This window comes from Typopeltis vanoorti, chromosome 18 (genome assembly GCF_054136105.1).
Source record: "Typopeltis vanoorti isolate ZY-2024b chromosome 18, IOZ_Tvanoo_1.0, whole genome shotgun sequence".
Taxonomy (NCBI): domain Eukaryota; kingdom Metazoa; phylum Arthropoda; class Arachnida; order Uropygi; family Thelyphonidae; genus Typopeltis; species Typopeltis vanoorti.
The window spans coordinates 94,113,819-94,137,628 of NC_143566.1; the positions used below are offsets into that span (position 1 = coordinate 94,113,819).

Here is a 23,810-nt window from a genome sequence, read left to right on the forward strand (position 1 = left end):
CAATATCAAGGAAGCAGAAGGTTAACAGTGGGGTTCCACAGGGCTCAGCACTGGGACCTTTATTGTTCAATCTTTATATCAATGATATTGTCAATGGATTGCAAGGGGACATTTCAGTTGTTGCGGATGATGTGAAGTTGGGAAGGGTTATCAGTAATAGTGCAGATGTGGCAGCCCTGCAAGAGGATTTGAATAAACTAGACAGATGAGCAAATAAACGGAGTTGTCGGTTCAATGCAGCAAAATGTAAAGTCCTGAGGTTTGGGATCCATCGATGGGAGGATGCATACTCGATTGGAGGAGCTGTACTGGAGGAGGAAGGAGAGACAAGAGATCTGGGGTGATGATGATTGATAGAAAACTGAATTCAGGGAGCATATTGCAAAGGTGGTGAGGGTTAACTCGGAGGATTGCTGCAATACTGAGAAGGACGCTGACCCGCAGAGATAAAAGAGTTATCATTCCATTGTATAAGGTCCTGATCAGACCACACTCAGACTATTGTTCTCAGATTTGGTCCCTAGGATTTGAAGGGAATAAATTGACTGTGGAAAGGGTATAAAGGCAGATCACAAAGATGGTTTCAGGACTGTACAATATGAGTTATGAGGATCGACTGAGGGAATGTGGACTGCAGAGTTTGATGGATAGAAGAAGTAGAGGTGATATGATCGAGACTTTTAAACTGTTGAGAGGCAGTTACAGGGTAGACATGGGAGAGTTCTTTCACTTGGTGGAATGGCAGGAAGGAGCGATGATAAGGGGCCATCCTTAAAAGTTGCGAAAGGAGGCTGTGTGTCAGAGGGTGAGCAGTGGTTTCTTTGCATAGAGGGTGGTTGAACCTTGGAATACATTGCCTGAGAGAGTGGTTGGAGTGGGGACAGTTAATGGGTTCAAGGAGTGGTATGACAGACTTTGTATTTCCTAAAAACGACCTCCCATGATGAGTCTTTGGACTCCATGGAGGCCTGGATAATAATAATAATAATAATAATATAAACTGGTCAGGGGTTGTTATCAGGTAGACATGGAAGAGATTTTTCATAGAATGGGAGAGGGGAGTAGAACAAAAGGCCATTGCTGGAAACTGTATAAGGAGGGTGTGAGCAAAGGAGTGAGAAGCAGTTTGTTCTTTGCATGGAGGGTGGTTGGTGAGTGGAATGCATTGCCTGAGTGTGTTATGGATATGGACACATTGAATCAGTTTAAGATGTGGTTGGATGAGCATTGTATGCAATAGTGAGTACCTCCAACAATGAGTCTCTGACTCCATGGAGGTCGGGTGCTGATGATAATAATAATAATAATAGCTGCCAGTCCAGTGGAGCAGTGATCATTTAAAATACTTTATTAGTGTAGAATTTTTGCCTAAGTATTTTAGGCATCGTCAGTACAAGATCACAAAATGGCAACTGAACATTAACAGACAATTCTAAAAAGAGCCACCTAGTAGCTAATGTAAGATAAATAAAAAGGTCAGTAAATTTCCTAACTTATTTAAAACAAAATTATATATATTTAGACAAAATAAAGTTAGGAAAGATTAGCTGATTTTAGAAGTACTATCTCACACAAAAGGGATAGATGTAAACCAACAGAACAGAATCGTTGATCTCTTGATGCCTTAGAAATGTCAACCGCAACGGTGCAACAGAGCAAAAATGTCAAATCAATCATGTATCCACAGTGGGTGCTGCAGATAACAGGTCCACCGTGGACTGACAGAATTCATACTGGCGGGCTGATTAATTGGTGGGCCTTGAGGTAGTGGCAAAGTTGACGATGTTCTCCATTGTTTTGGTGAGGACTAATGTGATGGCAATTGATCAGAGGTTGAATCAGAGTCAGCTCAGTACAAAGATTGTAAAGACAATAAAGGACAGGTCTGGAGCACAATATTTGAGTAGAATTTGAGAGAGAGATGCCATCGAGATGAGAAGACTTTTTTCCCTCAAAGTTTAGTATTCTTCTCATGTCATTTTGCCAAAAGAATTTGCCCATAGGACTCAGAAAGTGAATTTAGAATTTTGGATAGAATGGGAATGAAGGCCTTCAATGCCAGTGAGTTCTGTGACTTGAAAGAGCAGGTGTTCATCAGAAGAGCTGAAGCAATAATCAGACCGTGGAAAGGGAGAGAAGATGTTTCAATGGTACCAAGCAGGATGATAGCATTGTAATGCTGAAGGACATGAGGTTGGGAGTGGCTGGAGGGGAGGGGGGCATTTTCTGTGAAAGGACATTAAAAGGTCACCTAAGAAAATGACTTCAGTATTCGGACTATAGAAGGTGGAGCTTCATGGATAGGAACATGAAGAGGTTTAGAATAGCTTTTGGAATTTGGAGAGTAGTAAATGAAGCACATGAATAATACTGAATGGGAAAAGGAAACCTTGAAGCAGAGACGGCCAAAGTAGATTCTAATTAGAATACCCTATTTGCTTTGATTATGATTCCAGACAACATCTGCTTAAATTCATTCATGACAATTCCACTCACAACCATCTCTGGTATCTCATCCACTATCAAAGCAAAAAGTCAGGTCCTTGCATTCTTGCTAATTACACTCTTATTCACCTGCTTTTACCTTAACTACTTGTCCACATGTAGTTAAAAACTTCCTGAGATGAACCTTTGTTCTCTCTCTGCCTATCATGTATTGCAAAATTTTTTCTGCATTCATTCTATAAAACGTCCTTGGTAACATGTTTTTATCATGTCCCCTCTTTCTCCTCCTATCAACCCAATTTTCTAACTCACAAAACCATCAATCTATCTTCATGCATTTGGGTGTATCCACAGCCATATGTTATATATGCATTTCAGCAGTTCACACTTGATACTGTAAAATCTCTCATGATATGTAACTTATCATGTTTACTTTTACCTGTTCTTCTAAGGAGATTGCACTTAGAGAAATGTCAGTTTGGTCTGTAATAACTTATCCATAGGCCTTGGTTATAATAATGTGGCATATGACGTTATTATCTAACGTTGTTAACCCAGCATGTGTACAATGGAAGTCCAAGCCTTTATAAGGCAAAACATCAAAAAGGACTTTGTCTTAGGGATTTCACCTCCTCTTACTTGGGTCCACTGTCATGTCAGGTCCATTGTCGGTAATCGAAAGAGGAGAGTTGCACTTCTTAGTTTTCCACGTCTCCTACCTGGATCCACTGCCATGAGAAGTATTGTGTCAATCATCTCACTAGGAAAGAGCTACACATTGCCGCCATGTTAAGGATCCTAAAGGGCATGGAATAATTGACAATTTGAATAAAGAAGATATTTGGAGTCAAGAACGAGCTAGCAGAAGGAAAGAAGGACAAAAAGAAGCACTTTCGTGTGAACAAAAGATTCATGTAAAAGGCAGTGATGAATGAGAATTGTAAGTATTTAAGTATGTGACAATTCCAAACAAGAATGTACATCTAGTGAATCTGTTTATGGGTACAATAAGATAATGTATATTAACACTTTGAGTCCTAGACCAACTGGGACTTAAAGAACCCTGTGTTCTAACTATTTTTAGCTCTATTTAAAAAGTTGCTGTGCAGTATTTCTATGGAATATCCAAATAATTATTTCTTGTCTTTTAGTTAGCATCTTTGACAATTAATTGGAACAAAAATTGCATGTATATTTACATTGATAGGATTCAAAGTGTTAATATTGAATTAAGCTTACTCAAGGTATGCTTTATTGTCAGTTTGTGTATATTTGACTAGCAGGATATTCTAGATTGCGATTTAATTTAAGGGAGAAACATAGAACTAAGTCTGAATTGAGAAGAATTGAAATTGACAAAGACTTCTAATGGAATTTTATATATATATATATATATATATAAATAAAATAATTACTAGTAATTTTGTAATAATAACTAGGAGGTGCCAAGATTTTGTAATAATCTAGGCACCTCCAGATCATCTACTTCTAGTCTTACATTGGTCCATACCACAGGGAGTCAAGGACTTATCGAGGTAGACCACAGTTCAACCACACCAGCTGTTATAATTTCCCTTAAAATCATTCTTACTGAATGCACTCACTATTTCAAAAAGCAAACTGTTCCACACACTGCTCTGTGAGAGAAAAATCTAGACTACACTTCTTTCTTAACTGCACACAAACTTAAGTTTCAGAGATGTTTTCCTCTTGTCTTCTCCCCACCTTCCATATAATGAAAATTTCTTCAGTTGATAACCTATAACACCCTTTCAGACATTCATAGGGCTCTATAATATCACATCCATTTCTCCTGTTAACCAGTGTCTCAAGGTCACATACTCTCAATCTGTTCTCATAATCTACATTCCATACTCCCAATATCATCTTTGTTAATCTTCTTTGCACCCTTTCCATAGCTTTTTTATTCCCTCTGAATCCAGGAGACCACATCTGTGCATAGTTCAGGTGCACACATATCAAGGCCTTATAAAAAGGTAAAATGACTTCTTTATCCATTGCATATCAAGAATTGTGCTGTTGTTTCAACATCACAGTTCTCCTCTGATTGTATTTTGCAATGATCCCATCAATTTACATACTGTTGGAAATCTCATTATGCAAAGTGCAGAACTTTACACTTACTAGCACTGAATTGACAGCCTTCATTTGTCCACCGTTATAGCTTATTCAAATCATTCAGTAAGCACAATCCACATTAAACCTCCCTAGTTTCAAAGAACAGTAAAAAATCAAAATGCAGAAATATGTCGGGTTTGAATTGTTCAAACAATCCAGAGACTTCACAAATTTCATCTAGAATTTTTTCCTGCATCATGATGTGGTGGTACTGATGGACAGAGCTGTCATAGTTTTAAACATGGTGTCAGGGGTGGAGAAAGCACAAGTTGTGTGGTAGTTAGCTGAGCTGAAATCAATCTAAGCAGTGCAGTGTTGTTCTGTCAGGTGTACAAAAAAGTTGCACCTAACCCCAAAAGTATCCATTTGCGGAAATAAAATTTCCTAACAACAGGAAGTGTTTCAAACAACATGTAGGAGAGAAGGGAAGGTAGAAAGGATTCACAAGACATTTGCTCAAAGCACAACAAAATCCATTAGAAGAGCGTCATGTGAACTGCAAATACCCCGCTCCACCGTTCACAAGATTGTCCATCATAAGTTGCATCTATATGCATACAAAGTGCAGGTGTTGCAGAAATCAAGCAAAAATGATAAGCCATAATGAGTAATGTTTGCAGCTGAAATTCTGGAATGTGTCGATGAGAATCCAGAGGTTCTTTTCCAGATTTGCTTTTCGGATGAAGCCACTTTTCATATCAGCATAAAAGTCAATGGGCACAATGTCAGGATATGGGGGAGTGAAAATCCTCACTGTGTTCTGGAACACATGCATGCATGACAGTCCCAAAGTAAACGTCTAGTGTGGTGTAATGCGCAATGCTATCATTGGCCCTTTTTTTTTTTTTTTTTTTTCATGGAAAGCAATATTGATGGAATGATTTACCTCTACATGCTGGAAAATTTTATCTTTCCACAACTCAAAGACTTGCAACTGCACATCCTCTTTTAACATGGTGCCCTGCCACACTGCCATTTGGAGGTGTATGCAACTCTTGACAGGGTCTTCCCTCAGTGGTGGATCGGACATAGAGGACCAATTCCATGGCCAACACGATCGCCGGACCTTACACCACTTGATTTTTTATTGTGGGGTATGTGAAGGACACAGTCTACGCAACTGAAGTGGACAGCCTAGAAAACCTGAAATATCACGTTTCTGCTGTGTGTCCTCTATCACCTGTGACATGCTTCAGAGAACCTGGTCGGAGATAGACTATCGACTTGACATTGTGTGTGCTACTAAAGGAGCACACATGGAAGTGTACTGATTTTTTATTTATTTATTTTTTTTTTACAAAAACTTGATGAGTGTTTCTTCTCATTTGTACACTTTCGACACTATGGTCCATACACTGTAGTAGTAGTAGTAACAGTATCACAATGTATCCATCCCCTTTATCCAATTCAGTAATAACATTATCAAATGTGACCTACCTTTAGTAAAATCATGCTGTTCTTTGCAAAGTATAGCTGGTCTTTCAATCCATTTCTATACCAAGTTCTTATCAACTTCTCTAAAATCTTCACCACCACCACCATCACCTCCAGAGTCAACAGTTAAAGACATCGGTTGTGGCATCACCTCTTTGTACAACAGAGCTATCATACATTCTTTCCATTTCTATGGAATCTTTCCTAATCTTCGACTCAACTTATATAAATATGTCAAAGGCCAAACTAATTCAGCTGAACATTCCTTTAGCATACGTGCTGATATCCCATCTGTCATGCCGAAATTGAATTACATGCACCTGGCTGATATATCTTAGTGAAGTGAGCATTCATTATTTGAGCAATCTTATCTGCTTCTAATGCCATGGTGCTGTCTGTATTTGCTATTCACTAAAGTTATTCTCCCACATTCATTTATTTCTTTTACTTACAGCAATATGACAAACTTCTTTTGGGTTGTCATTAGCCTGCACAGTAAATTTATTTTTTCATACTCTGATTTAGTTTTCCATACAATACTGGCCTGTTCTTTATACATTTCATAACTCTCCTTCACTCCCACCTTATTTGTTCTTCAAACTCTAGGAACACATTCAGATACTGCCTTATTTAAATACCTTTTCACATCCATGCATTGCTGATATCCTTCTATTCAGTACCTAATACCATTGGACCATAGACAGTATTCTCCTGAGTTTGCCATAATTTCCAGCACTTCCATATAATCAGCTACTTCTCAGGACAGTATGGCACAATCACTATCACTCACCAATGGTGGAAAAACAGTCACATTATTAATTGAGACCCTATCTGATGATATGATCAAATCTAACACTCTTTGACCTCGAGTTTTTTCTTTCACATGCAGCTTGAGAAAGATGTCTCATAACAGCTCAAATTCTCCTACATTTTCAAGTGCAGTGGTTTCTCATTAATCCGAACTAATAAAAACCGTGCTCATTCGGATTAACGAATTTCCCCCCAAGAGACAACAATAGCTAGCGTTTAATACAAAAATAATAAGATTCTAATGGTGCATCAATTTAATTCTGTAAATAAACAAAGTAACTGATAGCAAAAAAAGCTACTGTACTGTAATGTAAAACTTAAAAAATAATACAGTACACAAGTTTATTTTAGTAAAAAATTTAGTTTTGTATTTCTACTTATATTGTTGAGGATTCTGATTTAATAAAATTGCATATTACACTACATAACTTAATTTGCAAAAAAATATCACTTTTATTGTACACAACACACAAAAAAAAGTTTCACAAAATAACACACACAAAAAAAAAATTTTTTTATTTCTTTGTAAAAAAGTCACCGATTTTCTTTTGCTTCTTGGAAGCTAAGCTTTTTTTGAATACTTCTTCTCAGAGCTGCATTAGCAATAAAATTTTGTGGAATGACATATCATTCTGCTTAACTCATTCTATACACATATTAAAACTGTCAACTGCCTCTTCATGTTTTACTTTTTTTTCTTCGAGTTCTTTATCATCATCATCATCATCATCATCTTCTAATTCATTCTGTAGTGTCATATTTATAATTTCAGCATCTGATTTGATTTCAAATTCGGTGATTCATGCTGACAATACAGTATGTACTGTACAGTATAAAAAAGCAAATGTGAACACACAATAAATCAAAATAGGCCTACAATATAACCGTACAATCGACAGTATGAAAAAAATACTGTACTGTAATAATAATATAATAATAATAGTGCACAAAATAATAATATGTAATAAATAAAACTTTTTTTTCTTTCAAACCGCAATTCGGATTACTGGAAGGTTCAGACTAAAGAGGTTCGGATTAGCGAGATACCACTGGTTATGTAGGCAAACTTCAAAATGGGGAAGTGTGCCCACCTCCTTTTTTGCCTAGCATGTGCATGTTATCTTAGAAGTTAGTGATCATGTCTGATGTAGGGAATGCAGCTTCTGTTGCCGCTACACCAAAGAAAGGAAAAGCATCCAAGCCCAAGAAATCAAAGATAGTTGCATCGCATCCTAAGGTGTCTGTCATGGTAAATGCTGCCATATCATCTCTCAAAGAGCATAGAGGTTCTTCACTTCAAGCTATTAAGAAGTACATCTCGTCTCACTACAGGGTTGATATTGAATGGTTATCCCCATTCATCAAGAAGTACTTGAAGACGGCTGTTGCTACTGGAGACTTGATTCAGACTAAAGAAAACGGTGCATCAGGTTCATTTAAGATAAGTATTGGGACTTCAAAGTCAACAGAGAATCCACCCAAGAAACCAAAGAAAGCATCCTCTCCTGTCAAGAAAGCCACTAAGCCCAAGAAGGTCGCTATTAAAAAGGTTACGAAAAAACCAGCAGCAGCAGCCAAGAAGCGCAAACCCGTAAAATCTCTGAAGAAACCTAAAGCTCCAAAGCCAAATAAAGCAAAGGCAACACCTAAAAAGGCTGCAGGAAAGAAGATGCCAGCTAAAAAATAAATTTTCTTTACAGAAGCTCAACTGGAATGAGGAGTTAGCTGGAAAAGAGATCAATGCAGCTTGGGGGATTTTCAAAAACTATCTGGTAGATGCAATGTCTAAATGTATTCCAAGGGTGAGAAGGTTAAATAAGATAGATGTGAGATGGATGAATAAAGAGATTAAGCATGTGGTACAGAGAAAAAGGGCATTATGGAGGCAGCATAAGAGAAGTGGAAATAACCAATTTCATGAGGTTTACAAAGACCAGGCAAGGCAGGTGACTTGGTTGGTGAGGGTAGCTAAAGTGAGGTATGAACAGCGGTTGGCTCATGAAGCCAAAAAGAATCCTAAGGTGTTCTTTCGATATGTAGCCAGCAAAAGAAAGAATGATTATGGAAGGATGACATTGATTGGAGAAAATGATATAAAGACAGTGTTGTTGCAGAATGTGTGGTGGAGCTTAATGAGCAGTTCATAAAGGTCCTTCAAACTTGTGAATGTAACTTCATCGAGCGATTGAGAGCAGTTGATGATGGGGAGGAGAGACTGACTGTAAGTAAGCAAGAGGTCTATGGGGAGTTGAGTAAACTAGATGTTAATAAGGCTGTGGGATTGATAATATATCCCTACGTATTCTGAAGTAATGTGCCAAGGAGTTGACATCTGCCTTGACATATTTTTTTAATATGAATCTTGCACTGGGTCAAGTTCCTAAGGAGTGGAAAGAGGCCAAGATTGTGCCACTTCATAAAGGTAGTGATCAAACTCAAGCATCAAACTATAGGCCTATCTGTGTGTCAGGTGTTGAGGTTAAGTTGTTGGAGAAGCTTGTGAGAACTAGGATCCAGAATTGGGTTGACAACAATGGTATTATCTTTGATGGACAGCATGGATTTGCTAAAGGGAGGGCATATTTTAGTAATCTACTTATTTATTACAATAAAGTGACTGCTTCCTTGGACAGAGGAGAAGGATACACAGTAATATACTTGGATTTCGCAAAGGCTTTTGATAGATTACCTCATGATAAGTATATAGTCAAACTAGAGCAGATGGGGTTGGAAATCAGATTAGTGCATTGGATTGGAGACTGGCTATCTGATAGGTATCAACAAGTATGGAGGAGTGATATCCAGGAAAAGGAACGTCACTAGTGGAGTGCCTCGGGGGTCTGTTTTAGGGCCATTACTGGTTTAATTTGTATATTAATGATATTGGTGAAGATTTGGATGGAGATATTCAGTTGTTTGTGGATGATGCAAAGTTGGGAAGAACCATGAAGAGTACAGAAGATGTTGTGGCCTTACAAGAAAACTTGAATAAATTGAGTGATTGGGGATGTGAGTTCAATGTTTTAAAATTTGGAAAACACAGATTGGATGCGGAATTTATGCTTGGTGAGAATGCATTGTTGGAGATTGAGGAAATAAGAGATCTGGGGGTGATAGTGGATAAGGATCTGAAATTTAGAGGACACATAGCCAAAATTGTTAAGACAACACAAAGGCTTCTTGGAATGATGCGGAGGACACCGACTTGTAGAAAATATGGAGATTCTTGTTCCATTGTATAAGGCTTTGATTAGGCCACACATGGATTATTGCCCAGATTTGGTCACCTAGTTTTCAGGACGAAGAGATGTAAGAAATGGTTCAAAGGCGACTAACTAAGGTAGTTTCTAACCTCTGGAATGGAGAGTATGAGGAAAGATATCAGATTAGTGTATTGGATTGGAGACTGGGGAGATGTTATTTGCAGAGTCTGGTGGACAGGAGGAGGAGGAGAGATATGATAGAGACCTACAAGGGGGTTGTTATAGGATCAATGCTGGAGAAGTTCTACAGAAAATAGTGGGTGATTGGGGGAGAACCAGAGGTCATCCGTGGAAACTATGAAGAGGGTGTGAATAGGGGAGTGAGAAGCAGGTTATTTTCATGCAGAGTTGTAAATGATTGGAATGCCTTGCCTGAGAGTGTGATATCTGCAAGGAGTTTCAGTGTTTTTAAGACACGGTATGATGATCTGTGTGTGAGATAAAAGGACCTCCCAGATGAGTCTTTGACTCCATGAGATCTTGGTGTAATAATAATAATAATAGGACAATGAAACTTATTTGTGCCTATGAAGATGGGCACAAATAAGTTTCTGATAGATGATCTCACTGAAGGTTCTTCAAAGGAAGAAGTAGAGGAATTTTTTGAGTCATTAGAACGGGCAGATAACATAAAGCTAATGGAAAAAGTGATCCTTATTGGAGATCTGAAAAACAGAGTAGAAATTGAATCCTACCAGGAATATAGGAACATTTTGGGAAAATTTAGGGAAAAAGGCAAAGCTAATAATAATGGTAAATATTTACTAGTCTGCTCAGGACACAGACTAGTCATTACTAACACCATGTTTCACACATAAAGATGTGGACACGTTCACATGAGAGAGAAGACAGAAGAAATAAGAAAAGCCCATAGACTATGTCATTTTTGACATTGATATCTTCATGTTCATTCAGGATATAAGAGTATACAGAGGATTTGAAATTGGAAATGACCATTACTTAGTACTAAGCAGGATAAAAATGGATATCACATTGAAAACAAGATCAGCAGCTTTTACAAGTAAATTGTAGACTCGACTATACAAACATTATTGAAAAAAAAATGAAACAAACTGTTTTATGACAGGTGTTACTGTTTCTATCTGCAGTGTCCTAATTTCCGCCCAAATGTTCTCCTATAAGGTTATGTGAAGGAAAAAGGTGTACATGAATAAGCTCCAGACAATCCAACAGCTAAAGTGCTAAGAAATGCTTAGAAAAGGCTAAGAGGCCCATTTATGAAAGGAATTTTAACCTTCCTGGGCTCTAGGAGGCAAAGGCAGAGGAATTATTCAGAAACAAGAGTTTATCATAGCCCAGTCATTCTGGGTTGTCAGTCAGTTCAAATAATGATACAGTTCTGGTTGGGTACACTCTCAGGTTTAGCTGAAGTTAAAAATAATAACGTTGATAATTCATTGAAACAATAATGTTTCCACTTGTGCAAATGAAGGAGAAGCTCCAGTAGTGCTGACTGTTGAAACCTAATAAATTTGAGAGAGAGAGAGAGAGATTATTATATAAAACATTATACTCACATAGTGTATCCACCTCTCTAAAAAAGCCTCAGAAAATATCCCACTTTTTGCATTTTCAATACATTTATAGCGTTCCATTGCTGTTCGAAATGGATGAAGAATTTCTAGTAATATAATTCCTAGACTATAAATATCAGCCTGTGTGAAAATAAATATAACAAACAGTAAATTAGAGACCAAATTAACATAAATGTTATAGTTAAAAAAAAATGATTAAAATGTTAATAAAGGAAGAATATTTCTATAAAATGCTTATAACTCAAATACAAATGACCACACTCTGAGAAAACTATGCAATCAGTTGGTCTGCACTTCTCATCAGTGCAACTCAGTGCATTTTTCATGTAAGATAAAAGGCAATATGACTATTCCCGAATATCATTTATTTGTATATGCTTGTATGTTTATGGTGAATTTTGCAAACACTTCAAGGTTAAAAACCAGACTTCTTTCTAGAAGGGAAAGCCCTACTTAATGGTACCAAGATCAACTATCTCTGGAATAAGTTGGAAAATTAAAAAAAAGTGTAGAAAAAGTTTCTAGTCAGTAATTAGAATTGAATCCATAAATCTTATTTCAGCAGCAAGTATTATAATTTTAAACTTAAAACACTGCTTGCTACTCATACTGGTACTTTTAGGACTAGCAAACATGATTTGGATACCTGCCAGAGAATTTGCTAGAAAAAACCACTATGCTTCACAGAAGCAAACACAAATATGAAAGATTATTACTTGAATTGCCTCTGCTATAAAAACTCCTAACCTATGCATAAAACTGCCTCACATCTGGAAAATACTCATCTCCAGGCCATCAATCCAAATGTATCTACTAGGCAGAACAATTATAGGTCTTGCATGGATAAGTCATTCAGCATGGATGACTTATCCAGTCTCAATTATTCAAGTAATGCCTGTGTACACATATCAATACCTATGTATTGTTCCTGATTGATGTCAATTTGACTTTGGTGAAATACAGGAAACAGTAATTAATTCCATGAGTTACCATAACTATAAATTCACACATATGCCACAGTAATTAACTTTTTAATAATATGTAAATATTTTGCCTTAATTATCATAAGACATCATCAGTATGGTTATAAACACCAACAGGAATCACATTAAAAAATAACATTAATCTGCATGCTTATATTGGAATTCCTATATGTATGCAGTAGTGTGTTTAAGGACTATATACTATTGGGCTGTAAAAAGTTAATTACTGTGGCATACGAGTGAATTTATATTGAAGTTGAAAGTTTATTTTTCACTTGGTTAGAGTATAATAATTCCTGAAGATACTTTCAGGCGCAAACTTTGTTTGCTCACAGTGTGAATTTATAGTTATGAATACTCCACAGGTTTCTCTAAAAATTAAAGATACCAAGAAATAATATATTTGGTTTGATCCTTTATCCAAGTGTAAGCAAACAAAGTTTATGCCTGAAGTATTTTCAATACTGAGACAACTCGTATATAGAAGCTGATGACTTCCTATCACTTGCCTATTATAGGATATCCTATATCCTATAATAGGCAAGTGATAGGAAGTCATCCCGGGGCAGAGCTTACTACTACCGGGTGCGTCCCCAGGTGGCGGATCGGGGAACAGCCTTCAGATATGGAGTTTAGCTGCGATATAAGCAGAGTAATCTGGCGAATAAGCAGCCGTGGACCAACAGCGACTGAGCTATCAGGGCGTGGGGGAGCAGAAGTGGTAACTCTGTCTCACTTAAAACCTCACAAAGCCCAATGACAACTCGGTGACATGGCGAGTAGTGCCGCCATTAAATAAGTACCTACTGGGGTCACCGCCCCTGACATTGGGAAGCAGCGTTATCAGTACTGACACAAGGTTGAAGCCAAATGATGAGGGAAAAGCTTGTGATCAGAGATTTGCAGATGGCAATATGATTATGTTGTGTACGTCTGTAATACTGCAGAGCAGAAAGCAAATGGAGAAACTACTGCTCTACCTTATCTCCAGAACAACCACCATGGCGAGCAAACCCTTACAATTGGCCCCAAGTTCCCGGCGTCCCTTAAATGGGACAGGGGTGCGAAGAATCTCCGGGCTCAAAATGGTGTCCACTTTTAAAATTGCAACTTGGAATGTCAGAACTCTGTATGAAGCTGGCAAATTAAGAAATGCCACAAGAGAAATGAAGAGGCTGGGCATCCGGATTTTGGGAATTTGCGAGACAAGATGGCCAGGATCTGGAAAGTGTCAACAAGATAATATGACAATGTATTACTCTGGGAATGATGAGAACAAACATCGACATGGTGTAGCTGTAATAGTAGATGAAGAAATCAATAAATCAGTAATAAATTGGATTCCATTTTCTGAAAGGATAATGCTGTTACAACTTAAGGGAAACCCCGTTAACATAAATGTCATCCAAGCTTATGCACCCACAGCTGACAAAAGTGAAGAAGATGCTGAAGAGTTTTATGAATACCTAAAAGAGATTAAAAACCTAACAAAGAAACATGATATAAACATAGTGATGGGTGACTTCAATGCAAAAGTGGGAAGAGGGGGTGATGGAGAAATTGTTGGCGAACATGGCTTAGGCACCAGAAATGACAGAGGAGATCGCCTAGTCCAATTCTGTCAGGAAGAAGATCTAACAATAGCAAATACCTGGTTTAAACTTCCACCTAGAAGACTGTACACTTGGAAATCGCCTCAAGATAACCAACATAATATTGTCAGAAATCAAATTGATTATATACTGATAAATAAAAGATTCCACAGTAGTATAAAGAATGCAAAGACTTATCCTGGAGCAAATATCTCATCAGACCACAATCCCATAGTTGCAGAAAGACGTCTTAGATTAAAATCAGCTAAAAAATCACAAAAGAAGAAAAAGAAAATTGATGTAGAAAAACTGAAAGACCCGAACATAAATAAAAATGCCAAGAAGACACAGCTTAACCTGCGATTACAACAGATTAACATAGAAGAAAATAAAAGTGTGGAATCTCTTTGGAATAGCTTAAAGAATGCCATCGTAACAACAAGTATTGAAGAAGTAGGTTACGTGAATAATATAAAACAACAGGAATGGATGACAGATGAGATTCTTTCTCTTATTGATACAAGAAGAATGTATAAAAACAAAGACCTAGCCAAGTATACAGAAACACATAACATCATCAAGAAAAAAATAAAAGAAGCCAAGGAAAATTGGATGAAAAATTTATGTACTGAAATTGAACTGCTTCAGAAACAACATGATAATTTCAATCTGTATAAGAAAATCAACGAAATTTCCAGAAAACTGAGGAAAAAGCAAATAGTGTCTCTAAAAGACGAAAATGGAAAAATAGTTCTAGAAGAAGAGAATAAAGCACAGATTTGGATAAAATATGTAACAGAACTTTTCAATGATACTGGACAGAAGCCTATAAATATAAAAGATAACATTCAAGGACCAGCAATCATGAAATGCGAAATAGAGAATGCTATACAAACAAGTAAAACAGGAAAAGCCAGTGGACCAGATGGTGTGCAAACAGAATTTTTAAAATTAATCGAACCAGATAACATCAAACTTCTTGAAAAACTATTTAATAAAATATATGAAAGTGATGAATTTCCATCAGATTGGCTCAAATCTACATTTATCACTATCCCAAAGAAACCCAAAGCGAATTCCTCTGGTGACTTCAGACTTATTAGTCTAATGAGCCAAACATTAAAAATATTTTTGAAAGTAATTCAGAATCGCATTTATAGAAAAAGTGAAGAAACTCTAAGTGAAACACAATTCGGCTTTCGGAATGGTTTTGGTACTAGAGAAGCCCTTTTCTGTACCCAAATATTGATACAAAAATGCATAGAAAAACAGAAATCTGTCTTTATGTGTTTCATAGATTTTGAAAAAGCATTCGACAAAGTCAGACACACCAACTTAATAGAAATCCTTCAACAAATAAGGCTAGACGAACAAGACATAAGACTAATAACAAATCTGTATTGGAATCAGTCAGCTACCGTTCAATTAGACAACATTACCACCAGTGATATTAACATCAAAAGAGGAGTGAGACAAGGATGTGTGCTCTCACCACTCCTGTTCAACATATATGCAGAGGTAATCTTTAAAAATGCATTGGAAGAATGTCCAGAGGGAATCACAATAAATGGAAAGATTGTTAACAACCTACGATATGCAGATGACACCGTGCTAATTGCAGATAACATTATGGATCTCCAAAAACTCGTTGACAGAGTATACATAGAAAGCCAAAGAATGGGAATAAATATAAACATCAACAAGACAAAATACATGATCATCAGCAAACATCCAGCCTCATCATTGAAACTGACACTCAATGGGAAAAATATTGATCAAGTGTCAAGATATAAATATCTTGGTTGCTGGCTTAATGAACGGTGGGATCCAGAAATAGATATAAAGACAAGGATTGAAGTTGCACGGCAGTCCTTCATGAAAATGAGAACACTATTCTGCAATAAAGACCTAAACATGGAAGTCAGATGCCGAATGCTGAAATGCTACGTGTGGTCTATTCTGCTCTATGGAGTTGAAACATGGACATTGAAGGCGACAACCATCAAGAAAATCGAAGCCTTTGAGATGTGGCTATACAGAAGAATGCTAAAGATATCATGGACAGAAAAAATTACCAATGAAGATGTCTTAAAATCCATTGGCAAAGCTAAACATCTTGTACAAATAATCAAAAAAAGAAAAACATCATATCTTGGACACATCATGAGAAACAGCAAATACCAACTTCTACAAACTATTTTGGTAGGAAGAATTGATGGCAAAGGAACTAGAGGAAGAAAAAGAATATCATGGTTTGACAACATCAAGACGTGGACAGGAAAGAGCAGTGCACAACTGCTCAGATTAACCCAAGATCGCAGTTTGTTCGCCAAGATGGTTGCTGACCTTCGATAGAAGATAGCACAATAAGAAGAAGATATCCTATAATAGGTGATACTAGGTCCTTATAAGGACTGGCTTAAAGGGGCAAAGCAAGAATGCTTTTCATCTTCCCCGTTATCTGTAGAGGACAGTGTAGGGATAAGGTTATTGAGCTATTAAAGCTCTGATCATGGCAGGAGGGTAACAGCAATAGCCGAGCCTCAGTTAGAACTTCATTGGTTACAGCATTGCCATCCATTACCCTCCAAGGGTATGGTATTATTTCCTAAATTCCTCCAGTGATACTGGGGCTGAAGTAATGCCGAAGTCATAATTGCTTATATGAGTAGCCAAAAGGTGTCACACCTTATTATTCAAATACTCTGGATTAGATATAGTTGTTGGAAATTTGTAGAGGACATGGTATTGGTATGGTATTATTTCCTAAATTCCTCCAGTGATACTAGGGCTGAAGGAATGCCGAAGTCATAATTGCTTATATGAGTAGCCAAAAGGTGTCACACCTTATTATTCAAATACTCTGGATTAGAGATAGTTGTTGGAAATTTTTTCACTCTTGGTTTTAATATAAATTAAAGATACCAAGAAATTACATACTTAGTTTAATCCTTTATTCAAGTGTAAACAAGCAAAGTTTGTGCCTGAAGTATTTTTGGCTGGGTAGTAACCCTTCCCATAATGCATAGCATTATATTACCTATAAGGATATGTGCTTTGCATTATGGGATACTAAGGTTTTTTATATTAAAAAAAAAATGAGTCACCATATCATCTATACTGTTACCTCCTTCCTAAAACTCCATAAAGATTACAATGAAGCTACAAAGGACTTTCTTACAGAGTATCCAAAGAACAGAAGCTCAGTCTTTGTTTTTCTGTGGGGCACTCCACCAGTAGGTATTCACCTGAATACTAAAGAAACAAGGATGGCAAACTGGGAATTCACTGAGCAACTATTCTGCACTAGCTGAAGCTATATAAACTTTATAACTGAATAACATATAATAATATCTCATACTGGCTGGCAGTTTATCACTCAAACAAGACCATTGTGTTTTCATTAGGAAGCAGAGCAAACAGTGAAACAACAGCTACTGCCATATCACTCATGATCAGCAGAAGCAAATCTCAACAGAACCATCAATATGAAAAAAAAAAAAATTCAGTACACTTCTAAAGCATGAGATGACTTATTCAGTCAGCAGGGAATACAGAAGGAGGGAGTAGTTATAGCACTTAACAATAAACATGAAGATAAACTTCTGAAGGTGATTCAGATATAGGGAAATGTTTCAAGAAAATTTTAAGAAAATAGCAGAGCAATTAATAATGATAATTAATAATGAGAAGTTTATGTTATTATTAAAGTTCGATGATATTTGGTGAATGTTGTCAATTCACAATGCTGCAGAAAGAGAAAGAGAAATTTTTCCTAATAATACTTTAGTGAATTAGTTTTATAAGTGTATCAGATAGACAGTTATTTAGAAAAGTACAACATTTTATTTCCTTAAATTAGATATACTGTTGATATGGTACCTATGTGTAGCAGAACAATGGCATCCAAAACGTCTTTGTTGAGTGAGCTAAATGAGTGATTTTGTGTATCATAAAATTTGTGAGATGCACTCATCATGAAAGTTGAAAGATTTGTGGAAGGAAAGCAAAACAGGTGAGAGAGAGTGTAATAAATGCTTTATATCGAGAGAACAAATTATGTGATAGCAGAGTAGAGAGCATTGATACAAGATAATTCTATGATAAGGGGAATTCTTCATAAAAACACTAAAAATCTTGTTTCCCTGGTGCAAAAATGAATAATATTAGTAATGTTGTCAGAAAGCAGAAAGGGAAGGTAAAAGAATAAATTGTTTTGGCTGGAACCAATGACCTGAGAGGTAAGAAATACTATATGAGGGAGAATGTCAAAGAGTTGTTGGAAGAAGTGAAAAAGAAGAGTTGAGTCTACTGCCATACTGTGATAGAGGTGAGAGAAGGGGGAGCTATGATAACTAATGAACCAATACAAAAGTAGTGCAGAAAGAATGATGTAGGATTTGTGGACTGTGATTGAAAGAAGGATTTGTATAATGCTGATGGACTGACCTATATGATTTTGTTGTTAGGTAACTAAAGAAAGCTTTGCTCACCAAGCATACTAAAGCACAAATTCAGGAAAACTTGAGCAATTAAGATGGAAGCGAATGAGTGCACGGATGAACAAAAAATGCATAATCTAGTCTCTCAGGCAACAATATCAAATGGGGTAATCAATTCAAAATGTAAAGGTGGGTAGTGGCATAAGGAGATGCTACAGTTTCTATACACTATTGATAGACACATCAAGAATGAGAGGTAAGAGTTTTTGGCATTGGTTACTTCTCGCCAAAAAGTTATGGACATTAGTGAGACTTGGCTAACAACATATGTCATAATTACAGGGATAGAATGTAATGGATTTAGTATTTTTAGAGAGATAGAGTAGACAAGACAAGATGGGGGAGGGGGGGTAGAAAATGGAGAACTGCTGGTGATGGGAGATGAATTGCATCCCAGAAGATTAGGAGTCAACCAGGCAGATGGCAGTTCATTTGAGTCAATCTGGTGTGAGATTGAGGACAATAGGACAAAATACAAAACTGATTGCTGCTATAGGCCAGGGGGCGGTGGTACCAGAGATGATGTGGAAGATATGCATCAGCAGATTAGTCCAATGAGTGCAAGTCTAGTAATTATTATGGGTGTTTTCAACTTTGGAGACAGATTGGGAGGAGGAAAGATCACATGGCAGATAGGAATTGGAATTTATACACTTATTAAGAGATAACTACTTGAAACAGAATGTGACAGAGGAGACTTAGAGGTATGAGAGTTTTGGATCTTGTTATAGGGTCAGGAAACCAGTCCATAACTAAGGTGGCTGGCTACATTGCATCAAAATGGGGAAATTGATCATATGGTCTTGACTTAGCAAAACGAGGTTGCAAAACATGTAGAAATTCTAGTTAAGGAATATATGTGGAACTATAAGTGGAAGAGGTGATCATGATGCACTTAGGAGGCAGCTTGAAATAGTACGATAGCATAAAATTCAGTAAGAGAAGGATATTCACAGTTTATGGGAGATAGTCGAGGATATCTAGAGGAAGCAATATCATTCTATATACCCAAGGGCAGGAGGGTAAATTGAGTAGGAGTTAGATGAATGAGTAGTATCATTAAGCATGCACTGCAAAAAAAAGAAAATGTTGCAGAGAGTATACAAGAAAAAAGATGCCTAGCATGGTGATGAAGGCAAAATCAGATTATGAGAAGAAATTAGTTGAAGAGGAAAAAGGAAATCCAAAAAAGTTCTTTTGTTATGTGGCAAGTAGGAGGAAAAACAACTTTAATGAGTCAGATGGAAGTGAGGTAATAGATGCAGATGAAATTGATGAACTACTGGGTGACAATTTTGCAAGGGTATATCTTCCAAATGAAGATATTGTTATGGCAGAGGTGATGAGGACTGGTATGAGAACAGAGGTTGATGAATTAGAAGTACTAAGGATGCTGCAGAATCTGAATGCAAATACAGCTGTGGGATTGGCATTTTAAGAGAACGCGCAAGGGAAATGGCAGTGACTAGCCCGCGTAATTTAATTCTCAGCTCTGGCAAACTTCCAAGAGAGTTGAAGAAGGGCAAACTAATTCCTTTGTGTAAAGTGGGATCTAAGTCTGTGGTAGCAAATTATAGACCAATCATATTTCAGAAGTGGTGGTAAAAGTACTGGAAAAGTTGGTCAAAATGAGAATTCAGGAATGGTAGGATAAGAATATGATACTCCATGAGGGGCAGCATGGCTTTGTGAAGAGTAGGTCATGCCTTAGTAATCTATTAATTTTTTATAATAGGATGACAGCTGAGTTGGATAAAGGGAATGACTACATGATGATGCCACTGGATTTTGCAAAGGCATTTGAGAGGATACCACATGGAACTCTATTATGCAAACTGCAACAAATGGGGATGTATATGAAACTAGTGATATGGATGAAAGGGTGGCTCATGGACAGACACCAAAAAGTAATGTATGGAAGAGCAGAACTAGGAGAAGGCAGGTGACTAGTAATGTGCCACAGGGCTCTGTGCTTGAACCACTGATGTTTAATTTGTACATAAATGATATTCAGTTGTTTGCTGATGGTGCAAAGTTAGATTGGATAATAGTTAACCAAGGTGATGTGGAGAGCTTGCAGGATGATTTGAATAGGCTGATACTATGGACAAAACATAATGGATGTCGATTTAATGTGGAAAAGTGTAAACTTATGCATTTTGGGATACAAAGATTACAAGCTGTTTACCACGATGAGGAAACTATACTCCGAGAAATTGATGAAGCCAGGGATTTGAGGATAATAGTAGTAGATAGAGAGTTCAAATTTAGAGGGCACATTTCTAAACTAGCCAGAGTAGTTCACAGCATTACTTGGTTATTGAAGAACACACCAACAAACAGAGATAATGGAGTTATCATTCCTCTTTATAAAGCTTTGATACAACCACATCTGGATTACAGAGCTCAAGGTCTGGTCACTTAGGTTTCATGGGGTTGAGGAAGTGGGGGAGAGGATCCAGTGAGTAACCAAGATTGTGAGTAATCTGAGGTATGCTCCTTATGAGGATAGATCGAGGGTTTGTGGATTGCAAAAGTTGGTTGATAGGTGAAAAAGGGGAGGGGGGGATATGATAGAAATATTTGAGATATTTAAAGGATTTTATAGCATTAATGCAGGGAAATGTTTCAACACTTGGTTAGAGAAAGCAGAACAAGAGTTCATCCCTGGAAATTGGGTAAAAGTATGGTTAGCAAGGGCATGAGGACTATTTTTTGCTTGGAGAGTGGTGAATGAATGGACCAACAAGCAGTCGTTCCATAACACAGCTTTCCAAGCTATGTTTATGGAGCAACAAATCATGCTACCCCTCTACTGAGAAGATGGACAGGTATGGGTGTGGCAGATGTCTGTTGAACATCTCTTACCATAACTCCAACTATGAAATCCAGTGGTGGCAGTGTGATGGCATGGTCCTGTTTTTCCTAGCCTGGCTCCAGACTACTGTTGTGGTGACACAAACACTGAACTCTAAGAGGTAACTGAACATTCTAGACAATGAAGTGCTTCCTTCTTTGTGGCATTTCTACAGAACTGACCATTATCTCTTTCAGCAAGACAATGCACCATTTCAGGGGACATGAGCATCATGACACTGGACTGGCCTCCAGAGAGCTCTGATATCAAGAGACGTCTGCCCCACAACAGTCCAGGACCTCATTACATGCTTACAGGAAGAATGGTCAAAAATTCCCAGTGATTGCTATATGCTTGTGGAAAGTATGTTTCAAAGGATTGCCGTAGTCAATGTATTGAAAGGAGGTCCTACATCTCATTAAGGTAGGTGCCATGGCTGTTTGTTACTCACACTATGGTGTCCATTGACTTTTTTCCAAGCAGTGTAAATAGGTTCTACACAGCAGAGGTCTCAAGATCTATAATACAACAGTGCTGTGTGTGTGTGTGTGTGTGTGTGTTGTGTGTGTGTGTGTGTGTGTGTGTGTGTGTGTGTGTGTGTGTGTGTGAGCAAGTAGTCAAAATGGAATTTGTTGACGTGTTTCTCAAATACCTGAGGATTATAATCATGGGAGGAAAACTGTTCCAGAGAGCATTTTAATGTTGCCCAACAGCCACTCATGTTTGTATATGGTAAGAGGAAAGTTGAGGGATGATAGTAGCTAGTTCAGTGGTGTAATGCCCATGAAAATACCTACAGAAAAGACATAATGCAGCAACAGAGTATCTATGGGAAAGTGACTGGAGGAAGTCAATGAGAATGTGGATTATGGAAACTAATCATTTCTGAATAGTCAAGCATACTTAGGGAGGTCTTAATTGCATAATCCCAAATGTGGTAACAGTATACTATGGTCAGACAGATTTGATATTTATTGTGTGTCAGGAGTTGAGCAGGAAAGAAGTACTGTTTGGAACAAAACAAAACAAAACAAAAACCATGCTTTTCAGAGGCTGAAACAGCTATGGATTTGATGTGATTGTGCCATGATGATAGGTTAGATATAGAGATAACCCAAGAAAAGAAAACTAGCCCTCACAAAGCTGAGATTAACATTTTTTCATATTAGGCCCAAAACCACTTTGCTTCATAAATTTTTTTTTTCATATTATCTTCCCCCCCCCCCCCCCCAAACACACATACATGAAAGGTCTCAGGACCTATGACAGAACAGCGTCATGCGTAAACAAGTGGTGGAGTGTGTGAAGTTACTTAAGAGTATAGCATTATCTGCATAAAGTAAAAAGTTAATTAGCATTAGGCCTAATTTGGTATGACATGGGGCATGACAAGGGGGGCCATCCCTGGAAGTTATGAAAGGAAACTGTGAGAAAGAGAGTGAGGAGTGGTTTCTTTGCATGGAGCGTGGTTGAACCATGGAATGCATTGCCTGATGGAGTGGTGAGATCGAGAACGGTCAATGCATTTAAGGAGTGGTATGATAGACTTTGTGTTTCCTAGGAGGGACCTCCCTCGATGAGTCTTGATAGACTTGTGTTTCTTAGAAAGGACCTCCCACGATGAGTCTTTTGACTCCATGGAGGACTGAATAATAATAATAATTTGGTATGGTATTAGGCCATATTAGGCCTAATACCACTTTATTTCATAATATGATTTTTAACAGTGGAAATAGTGTGCATCCATGTCTTACACCTGATTTTACATCAAATCATTTGCCTGTATCCCATTAATTTCTAAATAATAACTTACACACAACTTAAAAACAGATTACATATTGTGACAGGATGTCCCCTTTATACCACATAACTTTTTTGCCAGCCAGGTTGACCGAGTGGTTAGCGCATCTGCTCTCCAGCCAAAAGGCTGCGGGTTTTGAATCCTACTATGAGTATGGATGTTTGTGGTTGTCTGTGAAAATATTAGTGGTGGTGGTGGTCAGCAGTAGATGGTTGGTGTAGATGAAGGTAGTTGCCATTGGTGGATTGAGTGGTGGAAATGGAGAGTTGTAGAGCAGGTGCCCTCCCTCAATGAGTCTTTGGACTCCCTGGAGGTATCATGTAATAATAATAATAACTATAGCATTTTGAACAGCTTTTCTTTTAGCACCTTGTCATGTACCCTTTTTAGATCCACAAAATTTAAATACACATTCTTGTTATATTTCC

General features: G+C 37.4%; 1 protein-coding gene and 1 pseudogene across 1 annotated transcript in view; one reads left to right on the plus strand and one right to left on the minus strand.

Annotated features, from left to right (window-relative positions):
* The window catches only part of LOC150096951 (eukaryotic translation initiation factor 2-alpha kinase 1-like), a 271,576-nt gene that overhangs the window by 34,337 nt on the left and 213,429 nt on the right, over positions 1 to 23,810 (minus strand). Inside the window, exon 10 of the mRNA XM_090408100.1 lies at positions 11,630 to 11,767. Within this exon, the coding sequence (XP_090264226.1) occupies positions 11,630 to 11,767 (138 nt within the window). The remainder of the gene's footprint in view (positions 1 to 11,629; positions 11,768 to 23,810) is intronic.
* Positions 7,967 to 8,515, plus strand: LOC150096952 (histone H1 pseudogene; annotated as a pseudogene).